Consider the following 20,173-nt stretch of genomic DNA (forward strand, 5'->3'; position numbering starts at 1 on the left):
CACTTTATAGATCTCTTGGATATGGAACAACAAGTTTTGATGGTGAAATCATTGCAATAAGGGAAAGTCTCAGGAATCTTGTATGCCACATCAATAAATTTAGGAATGCAGTTATATTGTCAGACTCCAAAGCAGCTATTCTATCAATAGTCTCTAAACACACACCTTCATCTCAAACAACAGAAATAACTAAAATGCTCTCTCAATTAATATCACTCAATAAAAGAATTGTATTCCAATGGATACCATCCCATTGTGGAATCCTGGGATATGAGAATGTGGATGCTTTAGCAAAGAAGGGCAGCACTGCTACTTACAGACCTGTTACTAAATCTACGTATTTCTCTGTGAAAAGATTTATTAAATCTACATACTTAGACTTCAACAAACAAAATTTAATAACGCAATCCCAAGGGAAAAAATGGAACTCTCTGCATCAAAATCCACAGTTAATTCCCGATTTACCACGAAAATCGTCTGTAGCTGCATTTAGATTGGCAACAGGCCATGACTGTTTGGCCAAACACGTGCATAGAATTGGAATATATCAGTCCCTTAACTGTCCATTGTGCAACTCAATCCAAGAAATGGATTCGGAACATGGCTGGTCATGATAATATCTTTGAAAAATATTGGAGTGCAAGAGGTCAAATGACTTCATTGTCAAATGCCTGGCATTAGAAAACAACAACAACTACATTCATTATCTGATCGTCTCTTAATAGTCTGTATAGTTGAAAATGAACTCTAAATAATAATTACAACTACATTCATTATGTGATCGTCTCTTAATAGTCTGTGTACTTGAAAATGAACTTTAAATAATAATTACAACTACATTCATTATCTGATCGTCTCTTAATAGTCCGTGTAGTTGAAAATGAACTTTAAATAATAATTACAACTACATTCATTATCTGATCGTCTTTTAATAGTCCGTGTAGTTGAAAATGAACTTTAAATAATAATTACAACTACATTCATTATCTGATCATCTCTTAATAGTCCGTGTAGTTGAAAATGAACTTTAAATAATAATTACAACTACATTCATTATCTGATCGTCTCTTAATAGTCTGTGTAGTTGAAAATGAACTTTAAATAATAATTACAACTACATTCATTATCTGATCGTCTGTTAACTGAGATAAGACTGACGTTCTATATATAGGACCCTGACGTTTTATTTTTTTAACATTGCTGTGTAAGATTTTCATAGTCGGCAATCATGATACCATAATCTTCATGTGTTATAAATTGCCTCCAATTTTTTTTCTTATATTTAGTCTGTCATAGTCAATGTTATTATCATATTTGTGTGAAATGTCCGGTGACCTATATGTAGGACGTCAGTCTTATCTGGGTTAATAGTCTGTGTAATTGAAAATTGACTTTAAATAATGATTATAACTACATTCATTGTCTGAGTGTCTCTGTACTTGAAAATGGATTTTAAATAATTATATCTGTATTTATTATCTGTTCGTATCTGAATATTTTCTATAGTTGAAAAAGGACTTCAAAAATAATTATAATACTCACTATCTGATTGTCTCTGAATATTTGAAAATGGATTGAAAATAGTAATTATAGTTACTAATTTATTTGAGCATTTTTGAATAGTCTGATTGAAATGGGGAGTTAATTACATAATTACTATTCTGTGAAACGAGACTATAAACCAGTATACCCACAGAAGAAGAGCATCAAGTTTAATCAGTTTTGAATTCCTCAACGTAAGTGATGTGGATTGATTCTGGACAGATTATATGATATATAATATGATCATTGGTTGACAAAATGACTCTGGCGTTAGACTTTTTCCATGTATTCAATTTCTTTTGTCATTCATATTAACATCTTCATTATAATCATATCATAATATTTTCGTCCTGAATTATGTATGTAATTGAAAAGGGACATTAAATGAAAAATTAGCAATTGCCAAAACTGCGGAAATCTGAGAATAGCTAGCTTCAGAGACTAATCCCTAGTTCCTCAGTGTGAATGCTTGTACTGTCCTGTTGCTGAACCATTGAATAAGAGTAACACAGAGATTTTCCTAGGAATGTTCTTGAGAGAGAAACTACATTTCACAGGTGGCTGGTGGAGAGAAACTTCCATTATCACAAGAGGAAATTCTACTTCGAGGTCATGCATTCGAGGCCCGTATCTATGCCGAAAGTCCAAATAACAATTTTATGCCTGGTGCTGGACCACTGCATTATTTGTCTACACCATTGCCAAGCACAGATGTTCGTGTGGAAACAGGTAAAAAAAAAAAAAAGATGGCATTTGCTTATACAAAAATTAAAATTCACATGTCTAATGTGTTGATTAGTATCTTAATATGTAGTATGCACATTCTTTTGTCATGTTATAACTTGTTATGGAAAAGGCAATAATGACTTATTGTTAGAGGAAGCTTGTTTGAGTGTCTTTTATTAGAAACAATAATATTTAGTTATATGTTATGAACGCATTTGATCAAAAAGATACAATTTCACAATCTCACTGCTAAGGTGTGGTGGGTGGTATAGTGAGTTAGTGATAGTAAAATACATATCTGCTACTGTATACGAAAATTTACTAAAGACAGCTTGCAGAATTTGTTATTGATGATCTATCTGTTAAACTCAGTCGGCAGATTCATTGGCCTGCTGCTTTGGGCTTGGGTTGGATCCCTCGTTTGTTCTGATTGGTTGGTTTCTTCCGAGGTTTTACCCAGTCATGGGGTGGATGCTGGGTGGTCTATGGCAAGTCCTTAGCCTCATCTCATTTCATTGCCGTTTGGTCTGATTACTGGTTGGGTTTTTTCCGAGGTTTGCCCCAATCATAAGGCAAATGCCAGGTAATGTGTGGCGAATCCTCGGCCTCATCTCACTACAGCTCACCAAAAAATTATGTTGTAAAATTTTGACTTGTTCCATATCTTAAAGCTTCAATGCTAATATAAGCTCTGAAATAAAATGAAAAAGCCACTAACACTACATTAATTACTGCTGAGTAATCTACTCTCTGCAATTCATGTCCAAAAAAGTTTCTGGTGTGTGACACGTTTTGGATTTTAACAATTATTACTTTGAAGTATACATTTTTGGAAATGTATGACCTATCATGTTTTATCCGACACTATTTCTGGTGAAAATATAAATTCAAGAAAGAATGTCATTAAAACTGATTTGAAATAATTCACTCTTTTATCTTAGGGATTGAAATAAACCAATTTTTATTTTTCAAAGAAAAGGCCTGACAGTTAATTTGCATGCTTTTCAAATGAATTAACACATTTTTACTGAATATGAACAAAATTCGACTACAGACATGTCAGAAACAATTCGAATGTGGAATTTTACTAAAATATTTCTAATCCAAGGGCAGGGTCCTTAATTTGTCATTATTCTTCCCAACTCTATGAGCAGTTCATACATGTCACTAATGCCAAGAAATGTAGGGAGTATCCAGAGTGCACCACAGATGATGATGATGATGATGATGATGATGATTATTGAGAACCGGAGTACCTGGAGAAAACCCCCTTTTCTGTACTTCTTTCCTAGCTTTTGTGATCCGTACTGCCTACATCCTCTTCCACAATTCAGAGATGCTAGCACGTAAAGTGTTTCTGGACATGGGTTTATTAACAAAATATGATCAGATGGTACCTATCTACCTACCACCGAGCCTTGTAACATAATTTTTTTACATCCTGTGTAACTTGGAAACCATACAATAACTTTCACAGTACAGTAAACAGAAAACCAATAATTATTCCACTTCTGTATAAAAAATAATTTACAAATTGCTGTAATATGAAATATCAGTAAATATTTTCCATTGCCAATGGTTTGTTACTGGCATTATTGCCACAGATACCAACAAACTGGCTAGCTGCAATATGTGTGTGTGTGTGTGTCTAATGCCTACCCACTACACTTTGTATGATTCGGGTTCCGCATATTGAGGATAGATGGCAGGACTGTGACCCATTTTCAAATTGCACACCACTTCGGAGGGCCACGTTATGCATAGCTGCAATATGTTGTAACCCTCAAATATGTGGGATACTACATTTTGCTATTATGGCTGTGGACTTGGCAGACATTTGCAAAATGTTTTAATTCTTGCAACTTTGGGACATAACATATTGCTAGTGAATATTATGTCTTGAGATTGGAATACAAAATATATATATATATATATATATATATATATATATATATATATATATATATATATATACTAGTGGCTTGTGCAGCAAATGCTGCAAACTAAGTTCATTAGACGTTCAAATAAAAATTTTTCAGATTTATTTTCAATGAAGAATACCAGACATTTTGAAAGTTATTTGCTTCCGTAATAATGAAACATACTCCCTCTGAATGGTTTTTTTTAATGCCAAATACTTTTTCTTGAACCTATCCACCTTCAGTTTTTGAGTTTCAACGCGGAAACGCAAGTAATGATGTCAGGACGATCAGTGAGTTTTTCATGTGGGAGTAAAGCAATAGCTATTTCAGGTCATTGTGGATTGTAGGTGAAAGTTAAAAAAATGTCAGGTTTGCTATGCTTTCGAACAATAGACATAGCATCTTGGTATAGCTACTGCATGTAGGGCTTGAAATGTAGAGGGTAAAATCATTTTATCCTGCTAAGAGATCTTGCTGAAGTGATCGGGAGACTACATAATTTTGTAGGCTTCTATTTTATCAGTAAGTAATACCATTTGGTCTTTCTTAGGAACTATAATTTTTGCGCTCTCTCGAGCCAATACTGAAGAGAATGACGCATATAAATATCTATACCACATCGTCATTAAGTAGGGCCTATATGAAAAACATCCAACCCCACTTGATTAATAACTATAAAATATTTGATTTTTAATAACAATATTATTATCTTACGTAAGTTTTGTAGTTTATATACTATATAGCCGCCACTCAATAAATTATAGAAATGAAGATCTAATTTAAGATATTCTCTACATCTACTTACATAACCCCTAAACGTTTCACTTTCATATTGTGACAGCGACGTGAGATTCGAATCTCCCGCTGGTCATGAGTTCGAATCTCACGTCGCTGTCACAATATCATCAATATAGCATTAATATGTACAATTAATGAAAAATAGTCACATCATGGCATTAACTATAATAATATTTCATTTCTAATGGTAATAATGTGATCAAACCACCTCAAGTTTTGTAGATTTTAATATCCAATACACAGCTGTACCCAGAAAATTACACACCGCAGAGTCAGACCTGTAAATTATTTTTAGTAAGTCTAGAAGTTTTTAATAACAAATTGAATTTGAGCTCTAAATATGTGAGCAACCCTGCAGGTCATGGCCTTCGTGTAATAGCCTATTGTTTATTGTAGTGTGTGTTTTGTTTTATTCTGAAATACTTACTAGTTCTCAAAACTGATGAAAGATGGATTTTGGAAAATAGGAAAATTATATAGGAAAACTAACACTTCACTGAAAGTTACTATTTTTCTGAAAATCCTTGGATGCCAAGCTTCAAAATGACAAATCTGTTCAGTTGTTTTCCCTTAATTTCCATTACCAGTTCAAATTTTATATATATAGATAAATTATAATAATAATAATTATTAAGGCACGATCATGAAAGTAAATTAATTGTTCTATATATATATATATATATATATATATATATATATATAATGTAATAGTGAGTAAAGGAAAAATCGTGTGTCACACCTTAAAATATTCCTAAATGATCCATTATAAGGCAGTAAAAATTGTTTAAATTATGACTAACTATTTGTGCAGATGCAGTTTAAATGTTAGCAAATTTTTATTTTTTTTATTTATTTTTTTATTTATTTATTTATTTTTTTCTCCATGCATACACGCACAAGTTCTCTTAAAAGAATTTGTATAGTGAATCTTATACTTGGACCATTTTTGTGTAGGTGTACGACAGGGAGATGAGGTGTCTGTGCACTATGACCCCATGATTGCAAAATTAGTTGTTTGGGGTGAGAATCGAACTGATGCTCTCATGAAGATGAGAGCCCAACTTGCTGAATACAATGTGAGTAACTATACGAACTTGTCTTCTTTTGGTGAAATACAACTTCAGACTATTTTATAATATGTGTTGTGAGACAACTGGTGATTTTTCTTTGTACACCCATTTATAGCAGTCATTCAGCTGAAGGAGTGGACCTTGATTGGGATTAAATCTAGTAGTATCTGCATTCGAAAAAGTGACCAGGAGGCAGATCTCCTCAGAGTATTTTATTTTTCACTCTCATTTTCATTTATTGTATACACTACTGTCGCAAAACTGTTTTATTTATTTTTATTTATTTGTTATTTACAAACCTCGATATCTCGACAGTAATCGGTGGAAGATTCGAATTAAAACCTTCGAATGAGACAAGTTGCTCTGTATATTACACTATAAAAATAAATATTCGAGATAAAGAACAAGTTAAAGTGCCAGGGATATAATTTAAGCTTCGAGATATTGTACTGTATATCTTTCACAGACTGTAGTTTCATGACTTCTTAAATTATATTGTACAACATATGTATATGTTCTTGTATAGTCCCTAAATATGGGTTATATTCACAAGAATTAAAGAAAGAAAGTATATTCGACACTATTTCTGGTGAAAATATAAATCCAAGGAAGAATAAGAACAAACAGTAAGGTAACATAAAGTTTTGAGGAGAATGAAGAAAAAGTTTGAAACCACCAAATAAATAAATCAACCGAGAATTAAAATAAATGATCTTCCCAAAAACGTTTTTTTAAACACTTAAAACACTGGAATTTGGTAAAATTTTGTATTTTAAAGGATGTTGGTTAAAAGTTGTGATTAAAAAATGCTTAATCCCTTTCATACCATAAGTTACTGAGCCGTGCTAAGAAAAAAATATATTTTCTTTTTGTCTTTTGAATAAGTATGTATATCTTTATTAAACTGAAATGTAATATTACTATGTATTAAATTGTTAATAACTGTGTATATGAAAATAGCAGCACCTAATTTGATAATTAATTCAACTGATAGAAGGAAGGAAACTTGATAAAGATATTTAACTGGAGTCAAATAATGAAAACGTAATAGATTTCTTAAAGCTCTATTTTGAATAATTTGCAAAGGTCTCAAAGCAGTTTTCTTGTTATGTCTCCAAATAAATGACATATGCATCAAATTAGAATGGATAAAAGCATAATTAATATACATTCAAAAAACAAGATATAGGCAAAGATCTTTTAAGTCTTAAAAATACCAGAAATTGGAGCAGTCTTGTTACAGACAGCCAAAATATACTTTTTAATTCATAGTGTTCTGCCCAAGGGCAGGTCTTTCACTGCAAACCCAGCACTCTCCAGTCTTTCTTATTTTCTGCCTTCCTCTTTTTCTCCTCATAATATGATCCATACATCTTAATGTCGTCTATCATTTGATATCTTCTTCTGCCCCAAACTCTTCTCCCTTTCACCATTCCTTCCATTGTATCCTTCAGAAGGCAGTTTCTTCTCAGCCAGTGACCCAGCCAATTCCTTTTCCTCTTTCTGATCAATTTCAGTATCATTCTTTCTTCATCCACTCCAAACACAGCTTTGTTTCTTCACACTTCACTTCTCCATATCCACATTTCAAATGCTTCTAGTCGCTTCTCTTCACTTCGTCGTAATGTCCATGTTTCTCCCCCATACAATGCTACACTCCACACAAAGCACTTCACTAGCCTCTTCCTTAGTTCTTTCTCCAGAGGTCCGCAGAAGATGTTCCTTTTTCTATTAAAAGCTTCCTTAAAATATGCTTAACCCATGTTAAATGTTCATCAACAGTCAAAGCTAAAAAATTTAACTGATGCAGCTTTTTGTATTATAGAATCGTTAAACTTCAATTTTTTTTTTCGGAATAATATAATACAAAGAAGATTAGAGAAATAGTAAGAGAGTTTTATTCAAATTCAAAGAAAGCTTATTTGTGCTTACAGTTTTCAAGAGTAATAATGTCTGCCTCAAACTTTTCAAACAGTTCTTCAATGGAGTCAGTAATATAAAATGCACTAGTGACATCTGCAAAAAAAAAGGTTTCTGTATTTAATATTGTTTGTGTAGTTATTTATATTTTTACATTAATTTATTTCTTTATTAATTTACTCATCCATTTCTTTTTCTATATATAATTATTGTTCATTTATGCCTGTACAAATTAATATTTGATCTTTTTCTTCGTTACTTGATGATTCTTTTATTCATACTATCATTCATCCATCAGTAATTAATTCACCATTAAGTATATACTCGTTTTTTAATATGTTTATAATAATATGTTTTAATATGTTTATATGTTCTTTGTTTGTTTATTCGCAGATAATTGGTGTGGACACTAATGTAGACTTTTTGATAGATTTGTGCAACCATAGAGAATTTATTTCGGGACATGTCCATACAAATTTCATAGATCACCATCATTCAGAACTTTTAGTAGAGAAGTCTCCTTCGGACAGCATGATTGTACAGGTAAACATTACAAATCACAATATCATTTCATTCAGTGTAGACAAGAGAATGTTGTTTAATTTTATTCTATTCTTGAACTTGACAGTTAATTAAAACTATGGCATAACAAATAAAATAACGAAATCGTAAAGCATATGTAAAGTATTAAAACGAACATTGAGTAAAACAAGAACAAACAAAACACAGTTAAAATTTTACGACTGATCTAAGGTGAAATGGAACAGGTCCTGAAATGAGGAGGAGCAGAAGAAGATGATGATGACGACGATCTTGATGTTATTTTCTTACAGTTTATCATAATTTTCTTTTTGGTCATTGGTATATAAAGTTATTCCTTGACTCACTTCTTCATTCCATTGTCTGATTATGTTATTTATGTGAAGTAATATTGGTGAAAGAGTGAAGTCTAGTTTTGATCTTACAGAATATATGACTTTGGCTTGGATATTTCTCTATTTTCAAAACAAATATGCTTTTATTTATGCTTTAAATAGCTTGTCTTAAATGCTGTGTAGTATTGATTAGAATAGTGGTTTGCAACTCTGCTTTCTGCACGAGAGTATACAATCATTGTAGAAAGTCTTTAGTCAAAACATTTTGTGAGTTAAACCAGTAGGCAGTGGCGCACTCAAGACTGATTCAGTATGGCATAAAAGTGCAAAAGTTCATATATATATAACGTCATGTTATAAAGCAGATAGAGAATTATTGATCTTCTATTTGATGGACAAACAGATGTCATTTCCCATCTGGCTTTGTTAGATTGAGTTTTCACATTCTGTGCTATTACAGTGGCACCCTTTTGGCTAAATCCACCACTGATTGGCTGCAGGTCACTCACATATCTGCACACTTCGTGCTCAGTGCTGCCTTTTGTATTGTATTGTATTTATTAACATTCCATGGTATTCGTACATCGCTTCACAGCTAGAATATGGAACATGTCAAACGAAAGAAAAAAATCTTAATAGTACTATAAAGTCTTAATCATAGTCAGAGTCTAGTTGAAATATATACAGAAGAGTTTTACAATATAGTCTACTAGTACAACACAAAGTTTTAGTATCAATCCTCTTATATATAAAAGTCAATGTGGCTATGTATATATGTATGTACTCTCTACAAATCTACACGCTTTGACCGATACTTGCCAAAGTTTTCATATGTAACCTTCATAATCAGGAGAAGAACATAGGCTACATTAAAATCGGACAAATGGACGTTAAATTAATTAAAAAGATAACAAGTAAAAATAAATACAATCAAACATTCATGTATAATATTAAAATGCAATCTTATACAGTCAATTGTTCTTTATTATTGTCTGTTGTATTCAACATCGACTTCCATGAGGCCGTGGAAAATAACACGAAATGAAATAACATTGTTGATACATCATGAAGGCCAAAATCTAGACAATCTAGGTTGTGTGACTGTAGCCTGTATATAGAGGAAAGACAATTCATTTTGGTTGTCTGTAGTTGGATTTCAGAGATTTCCGAAAAGTCTAACAACCAGTTTAATTTAAAATTGAAGCAGAAAGGAAAACACAGGTAACGACGGGTGATTTCAGCTAGTACTTAATACAACACAGAAATATTCATGTAGCGTTGTTGAATGGGAGCCCACCAAAGGTGTACACATGTCAACTTCTGGGTTAGAGTTTGACAAAATTCAAAATTCTGCTCTTAAAGCTCTAAATCAACTACATGAATGGAATACATCAAATTTGATGACACTCAATTTAAGCAAAAGTAACTACCAAATATTTTCACTCTGTAAAAAAGAAAGAGAATTCAATATCCAATACAATGGCCAACACCTACCTAGGACTTATGAATCCAAATATCTTGGAGTTATTTTCGATAGTAAGTTAACATGGAGCAACCATTTGAAATACATTTCTGAAAAAGCTCGTAAAAGAATCTCCCTTCTAAAAAGACTAGCAGGAAAGAAATGGGGATGCTCTAGGAATACTTTGAACACTACATACAAAATGTTTATACAGCCAGTGCTGACATACTGCGGAGAAATTTTGATTACTTCACCTTTCATAAACGACATAGAATATGTTCAAAACCAAGCTCTCAGACTCATTACTGGTGGAATCAAAACAACTCCAATAGATTCTTTGAGATTCCTAACTAACAGTAACAGCATCAAAATGACAATAGAAGAAAAAGCACTGATTCAATATGAAAAACTTATCAGATTACCAGAAAACAATTTGCATTCATACAGTCCTCTCTGTAGATTGAAAACTCAAAAAAGTTTCATATCCATTGTTCAAGAATTAAAACAGAAAATCAATATCCCGAATTTAAAAGAAAACTTACAAATTAAACCAAACTCTTTAACTCTATTAAATATAGAATATAATCTAAATTTAACAGAAGAAATACTGAAATAAGAAGTAAACACTGAAATACTGAAACAATTGTCTTTAGAGACAATATTAGGTACCCTCCACAAAACTGGCTTCATTTATACACCGACAGATCCTTGATCTCCAGAGAACAAGGTGCCAGTGCAGGTGTTACGTGCTGTCTCTTCTCACCTTATAGATCTCTTGGATATGGAACAACAAGTTTTGATGGTGAAATCATTGCAATAAGGGAAAGTCTCAGGGATCTTGTATGCCACATCAATAAATTTAGGAATGCAGTTATATTGTCAGACTCCAAAGCAGCTATTCTATCAATAGTCTCTAAACACACACCTTCATCTCAAACAGCAGAAATAACTAAAATGCTCTCTCAATTAATATCACTCAATAAAAGAATTGTATTCCAATGGATACCATCCCATTGTGGAATCCTGGGAAATGAGAATGTGGATGCTTTAGCAAAGAAGGGCAGCACTGCTACTTACAGACCTGTTACTAAATCTACGTATTACTCTGTGAAAAGATTTATTAAATCTACATACTTAGACTTCAAGAAACAAAATTTAATAACACAATCCCAAGGGAAAAAATGGAACTCTCTGCATCAAAATCCACAGTTAATTCCCGATTTACCACGAAAATCGTCTGTAGCTGCATTTAGATTGGCAACAGGCCATGATTGTTTGGCCAAACACCTGCATAGAATTGGAATATATCAGTCCCCTAACTGTCCATTGTGCAACTCAAACCAAGAAATGGATTCGGAACATCTGAAAATCTGTGCTTCAGTGGCTGGTCATGATAATATCTTTGAAAAATATTGGAGTGCAAGAGGTCAAATGACTTCATTGTCAAATGCCTGGCATTAGAAAACAACAACATATATTTTCGTTTGGTTTAATTTTGTTTATAGTTTCATTTTCTATTATTTTATTCGTATTTCTGGCGGTGTGGAAGAAGGCCTAATGGCCTTAACTACATCAGAATAAATAAATGAGTGAATGAATAAATTAAAAACAGGTGAATGTAAGGCACATGGCGAAATGTTTTCTTTTCGATGCTTGATCTACAGGTGATTAAATTGAGTTAACCCTGGCAGACATTTGGCTAAGAAGTTCATTAATTCATGTACATGACGCTATGGAAAGATTAACCTTTTAGGGATGAGGAAAGCTTAGGAAAGACAATTCGTTTTGGTTGTCTGTAGTTGGATTTCAGAGATTTCCGAAAAGTCTAACAACCAGTTTAATTAAAAATAGAAGCAGAAAGGAAAACATAGGTGATTTCAGCTAGTACTTAATACAACACAGAAATATTCATGTAGCGTTGTTGAATGGGAGCCCACCAAAGGTGTACACATGTCAACTTCTGGGTTAGAGTTTTCTTTGATTTACCACATTGGCTCCAATCTAGTGCGTTGTCAAAATAATATAATAGTAGTCACAATTTTTCAGATGTTCTACATGGAAAAATTAAACTATCCCAATATAATACTACCTACACTTTGAAAATGTTATAGAATTAAAAAAGTATTGTACATGTTTAAAGCTATTGTCAAGTTTCCAGTTTCACTCTTTAGCAACGTCCTCTTCTGGTTATCACTTCTGGATTTCATCATCATCATCATCGTCATCATTTCCTTCTTCAGTTTGGTAATCGTCCTCACTGATCCATGTTATTAGAAGTACAGCACCTTTGAAACCCTTCACAATTGACTGACTGCTAATTCTACTTCATGCTGTGGTTATTCACTTGGTTTTTTCAATTTGCCTGTTTTGGTTAAAGCATGACCTCTTTTAAGGAACCAGTCATTATTGTGTGTGTTTAGGTTATCCTTAAAGGATTTATTAACAGCAACATCTAACACTTGAAGCTGAGGTGCCATCCCCCCTGGAATAACAATGACTAAATCAGTGTCTACTTCTGCTACCTGCTTTATGATTTTTCAGTCGTGTTACCACGAAAAGAATAACAAATTAAGATTCCTGTCGTGTAATTGCTCTTTAGGAAGGGTTTTCCATTTTAGAATTACATATGGTGGCAGTCTGTGAATCTTACAAATAAACTACTTTTACGACTGAAAAAGGCTACAACTACTTCTATGACTAAAAAAGACTAGAAGTACTTTTATGACTGAAAAAGACTACGCTGCTATTATATGAGTATGGTTTTCATACAGCTGTTTTTATGTAAAAAAAAAAAAAAAACATTGTACTATATTTGGGCCAGTACAGTACTTTATTTAGTGCTTCACGTTAAAAGCTATGTGAGTTTCCAGATGTACAGTGAAACCAATCTGTCTGCATCTGGGAGGTGTCTTTTATTGGGAGGGAGGCTCCCTAATCTAACAGTAAATTTATAATATGCATTATGTATCGCTTTATGTTTAAATGAAATGTATTACTGTAGTTTAGTTCTAAATACAGTCTACTATACTACAGTAAATTCTTTGCAACTTTGAACTACAGTAGATAAGACCGAAAAAGGAAAATACAGTACTGTGCCATGCAATTTTATTCTAGGTCTACAGTTACGCAGCACTGTAATTTACAGTTTTCAACTTAACCTTTACATTCAGGTGCCATGTCTCTCGAAACCGAACAGCTGATTGAAGTGAAGAGAATAATCCTACTAACCCTACCATGTGTCGAATACAATTTCACGATCACGGAAATCTTGGACCTATCAGACAGGTTAAATTTTTTGACTTTGTTTATCCACCTGCTTCCAGCTAACAAGGGATAGCCAGCTGGGCTAGGGGTAGCCTACCAGACCCTTGTTGTCTTTTTTTCATGTTAAAGAATTTCTGTACAGTTCTCAAAACTAAATTTTCCATTTTTGTAACACATTAGGTCTTGAAATCCAAGTTCTGTCCGCAGTCAGGAGGTAAAGCAAGCTTTAGGACTGTGAAACAGCTGTCCGTGTCTGTGTCTGAGAGTGTCCGTAAACGAGAGTTAAATTTATCATTATTTCTATATTATTTCAGTTGGGACATAAAAATCTGTCCGTATATGAGGAGTGTCCGTATCTTGGAGGTGTCCATAAGGAGAGGTTTCACTGTATTCACTTCTTATATTTATAAATTTATCATGAGTATGTTGTCTCTTGTCGGACATCCTGGTCTGAATTCATTGTGTTCTTCTTTTAAAATTGCCTCAACTGTATTTCATTGTCTAAGAGTTAGAATTGTGGAATAAATTTTACTTACTAAAGATGATAATGCTTAACCTTTTAACTGCTGATTTTTTTTTTTTTTACAAATTATTTTGTAGGTTAAATATACACATGAAACTTGGGGAATATACTCTGAGTTAAACCACGTTCAGAGATTCCATTCTATGCTTTGGAAGCCTTGTTTCTATTGCATCACCTGTACCATCGGAGTGATGGGTGATGTAAGGATACGTACGTGATGAATTTGTCTGCCGTTACTCTGACAGCCTAAGCAGCGAAAAGGTTAATGAAGAATTTGTGGAGTTATAGGAAAAGAATGGCAGTACTCTGCAAAAGTCTAACCAAAACACATGGACTTATTACATATCCTGCATGGAAAGCGACACAATAGCTCTTTGACTTGTGGTATGCTCCCTGAATGTATAGTTGCTTTAAACCATACTGTCATATCGTCGTTGATTTTTATGAAGCCTCCTATGTGACAGTACACAGTATAATTTTTTCAGGAGGAAGAAAAAAGTAATTAAATATCAATAGCCCTACATAAGAATATTAGATAATTCGATAGAAAACATTGGTGAATATGATGATATCATCGAGGATCAGTGTATGCCTATTGATGTTTAATTAATAGTTTCAATCTTCTTAATGTATTCAGCTGTTCGCTGACAACATAAAGTCCACTATAGTCCACTGTAGTCTATTCAGTTGTTGTTTTTCATGAGAAATGAGGGGTACTTTGATCCGTGTTTATTATAGATGCCTGTTGCTAGTAGCCAGAGTTGGGGTGTAGTCAATGTATACTGCAGGGCTGTGTCTTCTGCAACTGGTACTGATGATTTTAATTTATCTCTTTTGCGGTTTATGGATGCACAGTATAGAAGAATGTGTTCCAGATCTTCATCATGATTATTACACCACAGACAAGTAGGATTATCAGAAATGTGAAATCGGTGTAAGTACAATTGAGTGACAATGTGACCTGTTCTGGCTCTTGTTAAAAATGTTTGAACATGTCTGGGCAAGTTTTTGTACATTTTCAGGTCATTTGGTTTCTTTTGTACAGACTGTAAAATCTTTCCTTTGTCAGAAGAGAGCCAATAGTTGATCCATAGGTTTGTAAAATGAGACCTTACTGAAGCAAAAGCACTGGATAGAGATATCACTTGAAGAGGTCTTGATTGCAAATATGTTGCCTGTTTTGCAATATTATCGACTTTCTCGTTTCCAGGTATATCACAATGACTAGGTATCCATTGAAATGTTATTTCCTTTTGGAGTTCTCTTACTTTACTTAGCTGTTTCTGAATTGGAATAATTCTATGTGCATATAGGTTTGGTACATATTTAATTATACAGCAGCGTGCAAATTAATCCGAACAACATAATTACTGATGCAAAAACACTCAAACGGGATAAAAAAAGGATCTAAGACATACCTCAGTAATCTATGTGGCCTCCCTTGTTCCTAATAACAGCTCTGAGACGATTTGGCATGGATTCCACTAATTTCCAACAAATATTCTTCATTTCTTCATCGCGAAACCATACACCAATGAGGGCAGAAATCATCATCTCCTTTGTAGAACAATCCATTTTTTGCATTCTTCTTTTGCAAATTGACCACAAGTTCTCAATGGGGTTGATGTCGGGTGAGTTGCCTGGCCAGGGGAGTACCTGAATATTCTTCTTGTTGAAGAATTCTGTAGTTTTTCGAGATGTATGGCATGGTCCCAGGTCTTGTTGGAACACACCTCTGCCATCCGTAAATGATTTTTGCAGCTGGGGTACGATTCTGGTTTCCAATAAGTGAATATATTTGTCAGAATTCATCATTCCCTTGATAGGTATTAATGCTCCAGGCCCTTCATGTGTAAAAAACCCCAAAACATTACTTTAGGGGGGTATTTGGGTGCTTGTTGGAGATAGCTGCTGTTACTTTTTCGGATCCTTTCCGTACTTAAGAAACACGGTGGCCGTGGACCTCGAAATGAGACTCATCGGAAAAAAGTACATTCTTCCAGTCATTCACTGTCCAGTGTTGATGTAATTTTGCCCACATTAAACGTTTTTTGCACATAACAGGGGTTAGCAGTTGCTTCTTAATAGGCTTACGAGCCCTTCGTCCAGCTTCCAAAAGCCTATGCCGCACTGTTGTGACGTGAATATTCGCCTCAGTGGTAGCCATTAACTTGCGGGTTAAGTCGACAGCAGTTAGTCTAGGATTTAATTTACTTTTCCTGACAATTAAACGATCATCTGTAGGTGAAGTCTTCCTTTTCCGGCCACAGTTTCCTTTTTTCTGGGGTTTGATGGATCCCTGTATCGTTTTATGATCGAATTAACAGTAGCCAAACCGATGTGACCTTCTGCAGCAATTTGCCTCTGTGTCATAGAAGAATGCTCTGCTAATGTTATAATTTTAGACCATTTTCGTGGAATTGTATCCATTTGTGAAGACGACAGAATGTGCACAGGATTGCAGTATTAAGTCTTCAACACAACTGAAATGCTTATAAGTACAAAACGACAGGCAAAATGTCACATATAAAAAAAATAATGACAGACCTTCAACAATGGAATTACACGTACTACAGATGTCAATTAAAGCGGTATGAGCAACTGTGAGGCCAACAATGACAGAAAATGTAAAAATATGTCATGTTCGGATTAATTTGCACGCTACTGTATTAAATATAGCCCCCTTGAAGTCGGTAAGTATGCAAATAGATTTTTCAGAAATTTGAGTAACACACTGAAGAGCAGCATCAATAGCTAGCAATTCAGTGTCAAGACTGGAGGAAGATGAACATGGTATAAAATAACTTTCTTGATATTTTGGAATATAATACCCTACTCCTGATGTCCCATTATTAGGATTTGGAGATCCATCTGTATAAATTCTGGAATCACCCATTTCCATGGAGGAATTTTGTTCACAACTGGAGTTTTAGCAATGAGTGTGTCTGTGATATAGATTGGTATTTCTTCTTTTTTAATTAATAGTTTGTTCTTCCTGAAAAATTATGCTCTGTAATGTCACATAGGAGGTTTCATAAAATCAACGATGATATACAGTTGCCTGTGTAATATGAGTGCTGCAGGATAATGTCAATGTCTGTTTGCAGGCAGTGCTGGCATTGGTTCTGAATGAGAAACTTGAAGCTCAGAAGGCTGCAGCTGCCTCCAGTGATCCTTTTAGTCCATTTTCTTCAGAAATGGGAATGAGGCTTAACCATTTGCTAGTGCGAAATATCAAATTCACCTGTGGGAAAAAAGGTATGTAATGAAAAACTAAATTCTAAAAGTGTATGGTGCTGCCAAGACTAATTTTTCATTTCCTGTATATATCCATATCATTTTTATTTTTTTGTGTCAAAGCGAACTGCTGTAGTGATATCTTGTTGCAGCTGTTTCAGCACAGATCACATATAAAAGACCTGATGGTTACCTAGTTAAAGTTGACGGAGCTGACAAAGAGCATGAAGTATTTGGAAAGCTCTCCAGTACTGACAATAAATTAGAAATGATCTGTTACGTGGACAAGCAGGTGATGAAGTCACGTGTAGTCGTCAGTCCCACGGATGTTTATTTGTTCACTAAGGTAACAAATAAGTTAATTATAACTTTATTTGTTGTAATTATTCACTTAATTGCCTTGTTATATGACTACTACACTGGTATATTGTGTCTCCTAAAATCTGATAATGTAACATAACAATCATTAACTCCACTCATTCATTCGTTTGTTTCTTTGCTGGTTCATTGCTTTTTTTTCAGATTTCAATCTTTTACTTTATTAAACTATCATGTGTATGTATGTATGTATGTATGTATGTATGTATTTATTTATTAACAACAATTGGGTATACACCCGGTGGCAGTGGTATATAATATACAATAATACCATTACAATAATACAATAATTACAGTAACAAAATAAACGTAAATTTACTTCTAACTATAAATAAATAGATGCAATAAACCTAGGACTATAAATAAAAACTATGCTATAATAATGCTTACAATAAGCAAAAGTAAACCTAACTTATTTCACCCAACTATTACCAATTTAAGTAATTACATATTACCTTAACTAATTACGTAATAGGTAATATTATCATCTTAATTAATTACATATCACCTTAATTTATTTACATATCAACTTAATTACATATCTTAATTAATTACATATCAACTTAATTAATTACATGACACAACTTAGATATTTACACTGCACCTACAAATTACATTGTCAGTCTAATCTTCTCAACCTTTACTTAAATGTATTGATTTTGAGAGGACCACCCTGAAAGATTGCCGCAGGTCAGTGCTGTCAATGCTAAATATTCACTATAGTCCAAATTATTAAATAAAGCATAGAATTTAATTCTGATCTTTGCCATAGCAATTATGGAACTGAAGACTGCCAAATATTTATTGAGTTTAAAAAAAATGTGATTTAGTTAAATTTTCATGTTTTGATATAGTAAGAACAAATTCTACTTTTATTTCAACTTTCCACTTGTGCTCTCTCCGTCACTCACTCACACTCTTACTGACTCATTCACTCACCTACTCACTCTCTTTCTTTCCTTTCCTTACTCTTCATCTTTCCCACACAGTCACATACAATATTAAGTTCATGTTGTCTTGAAAAGTTTCAAGAAAATTGTTTTTGTTGTTTCTGTTTTGTTATGTCTGCAAATGATGTAAACATTTTCAATATTAGGCGAATATTATGTCTTGAAAATTCTTAGTTATGTCAGAAAATGTTTTTATTCTCTTTTATTGTATCCACATGCACCATTGTGCAAATTTCTATTATTATGCATGCTTTTATACAAGATGTCTTGGTATACTTTACAGGACGGCAGCTGCCGATTTTCCTTACCAGTCCCAAAGTTCATGACACAGCAGATGGTTGGTGGTGGAGCTTCAGGTGGTGACACAGCAGTTGCTCCAATGCCTGGAGTAGTAGAGAAGTTGTTTGTGCGATCAGGAGACATTGTTAAGCTAGGAGATCCCCTTCTCGTCATTATTGCTATGAAGATGGAGGTATGCTCTCATAAGTGAAGTTACGTCACAGGATGTCAGATGTTAACTATTTGGGAAGTAGGTATCACATACACTTGCGTGCTCTTGCCCAAAATCATTCTTCATCTTCAGAAGAAAACATTTTTTTTTTTCGTTAGTTTTAAATACATATATAATTGCAGATTGAAGAAACCAGATAAAAATTGAACTTCTTGAAATTTGCTTGCTTGCTTGGTCGTGGATCAGTCGGTGGGTTAGGTTGGGTTGAGGTTGGTAATACTTCCACGTGAAGACCTTGCTGGACTTTTCTAGACTAGAGAATTGAAGTTTTATGATCATGTTGTTGTTTTCTAATGCAGGCATTTGACAATAAAGTCATTTGACCTCTTGCACTCCAATATTTTTCAAAGATATTGTCATGGTTAGCCACTGACGCACAGATTTTGAGATGTTCTGAATCCATTTCTTGATTTGAAGTGAAAATGGCAAGTTGTAGCCGATTTAAGTGAACACCATATTTTAACGTTTTGGTGGCTACTTCGTTCACACACAACCCCCAGAATGTCTGGAGGACCACACCTACTGTTGGTCGACGGGTGCATTGGACCTAGTTGGGAGATCTTGTTGATCACCAGCTTTCCCTCCTTAAGCCACTGGAGGACGATTTTAGTGCCATAGCAGGTCAGCACTAGGAACAGAAAAGTAGAAAGAGGAGGAAGGAAAGTGAAATGAACCCCTAGGCCTCGAATGCTCTAATGCCGTCGGGATCGAAGAAAGTAAGAGTTCAGTCAGAGGACTGGATAGGAAAGGATAAAGAGGGAATTAGGTATTGAATAGAGGAAAATTATACCAAATTCAGTCATTAACTCATCAAGCTGACCAGTGCTAATTGATGAGTAGCCCCTCCCTTTATTCAGCTTGTAAAATTATGCTTACTAACAGCTGCACAACGGGAAGGTAGGGATGGGACATTGGGTATTTGTCCAGGTTGGTTCCTTAAAGCCTTTAATGGCTCTCCCCCCCTGTATTCGACAAATACCGTTTTGCAGCCAGTT

The 20,173-nt window shown here is 34.0% G+C and overlaps 1 protein-coding gene across 1 annotated transcript in view; it reads left to right on the forward strand.

Moving 5' to 3' along the window:
- Positions 1 to 20,173, forward strand: part of Mccc1 (Methylcrotonoyl-CoA carboxylase 1) — a 38,708-nt gene that overhangs the window by 16,875 nt on the left and 1,660 nt on the right. The window contains exons 7-12 of the mRNA XM_069812735.1: positions 2,100 to 2,271; positions 5,943 to 6,064; positions 8,372 to 8,521; positions 17,210 to 17,360; positions 17,492 to 17,685; positions 18,951 to 19,139. Coding sequence (XP_069668836.1) covers positions 2,100 to 2,271; positions 5,943 to 6,064; positions 8,372 to 8,521; positions 17,210 to 17,360; positions 17,492 to 17,685; positions 18,951 to 19,139 — 978 coding nt within the window. The remainder of the gene's footprint in view (positions 1 to 2,099; positions 2,272 to 5,942; positions 6,065 to 8,371; positions 8,522 to 17,209; positions 17,361 to 17,491; positions 17,686 to 18,950; positions 19,140 to 20,173) is intronic.

This window comes from Periplaneta americana, chromosome 16 (genome assembly GCF_040183065.1).
Source record: "Periplaneta americana isolate PAMFEO1 chromosome 16, P.americana_PAMFEO1_priV1, whole genome shotgun sequence".
Taxonomy (NCBI): domain Eukaryota; kingdom Metazoa; phylum Arthropoda; class Insecta; order Blattodea; family Blattidae; genus Periplaneta; species Periplaneta americana.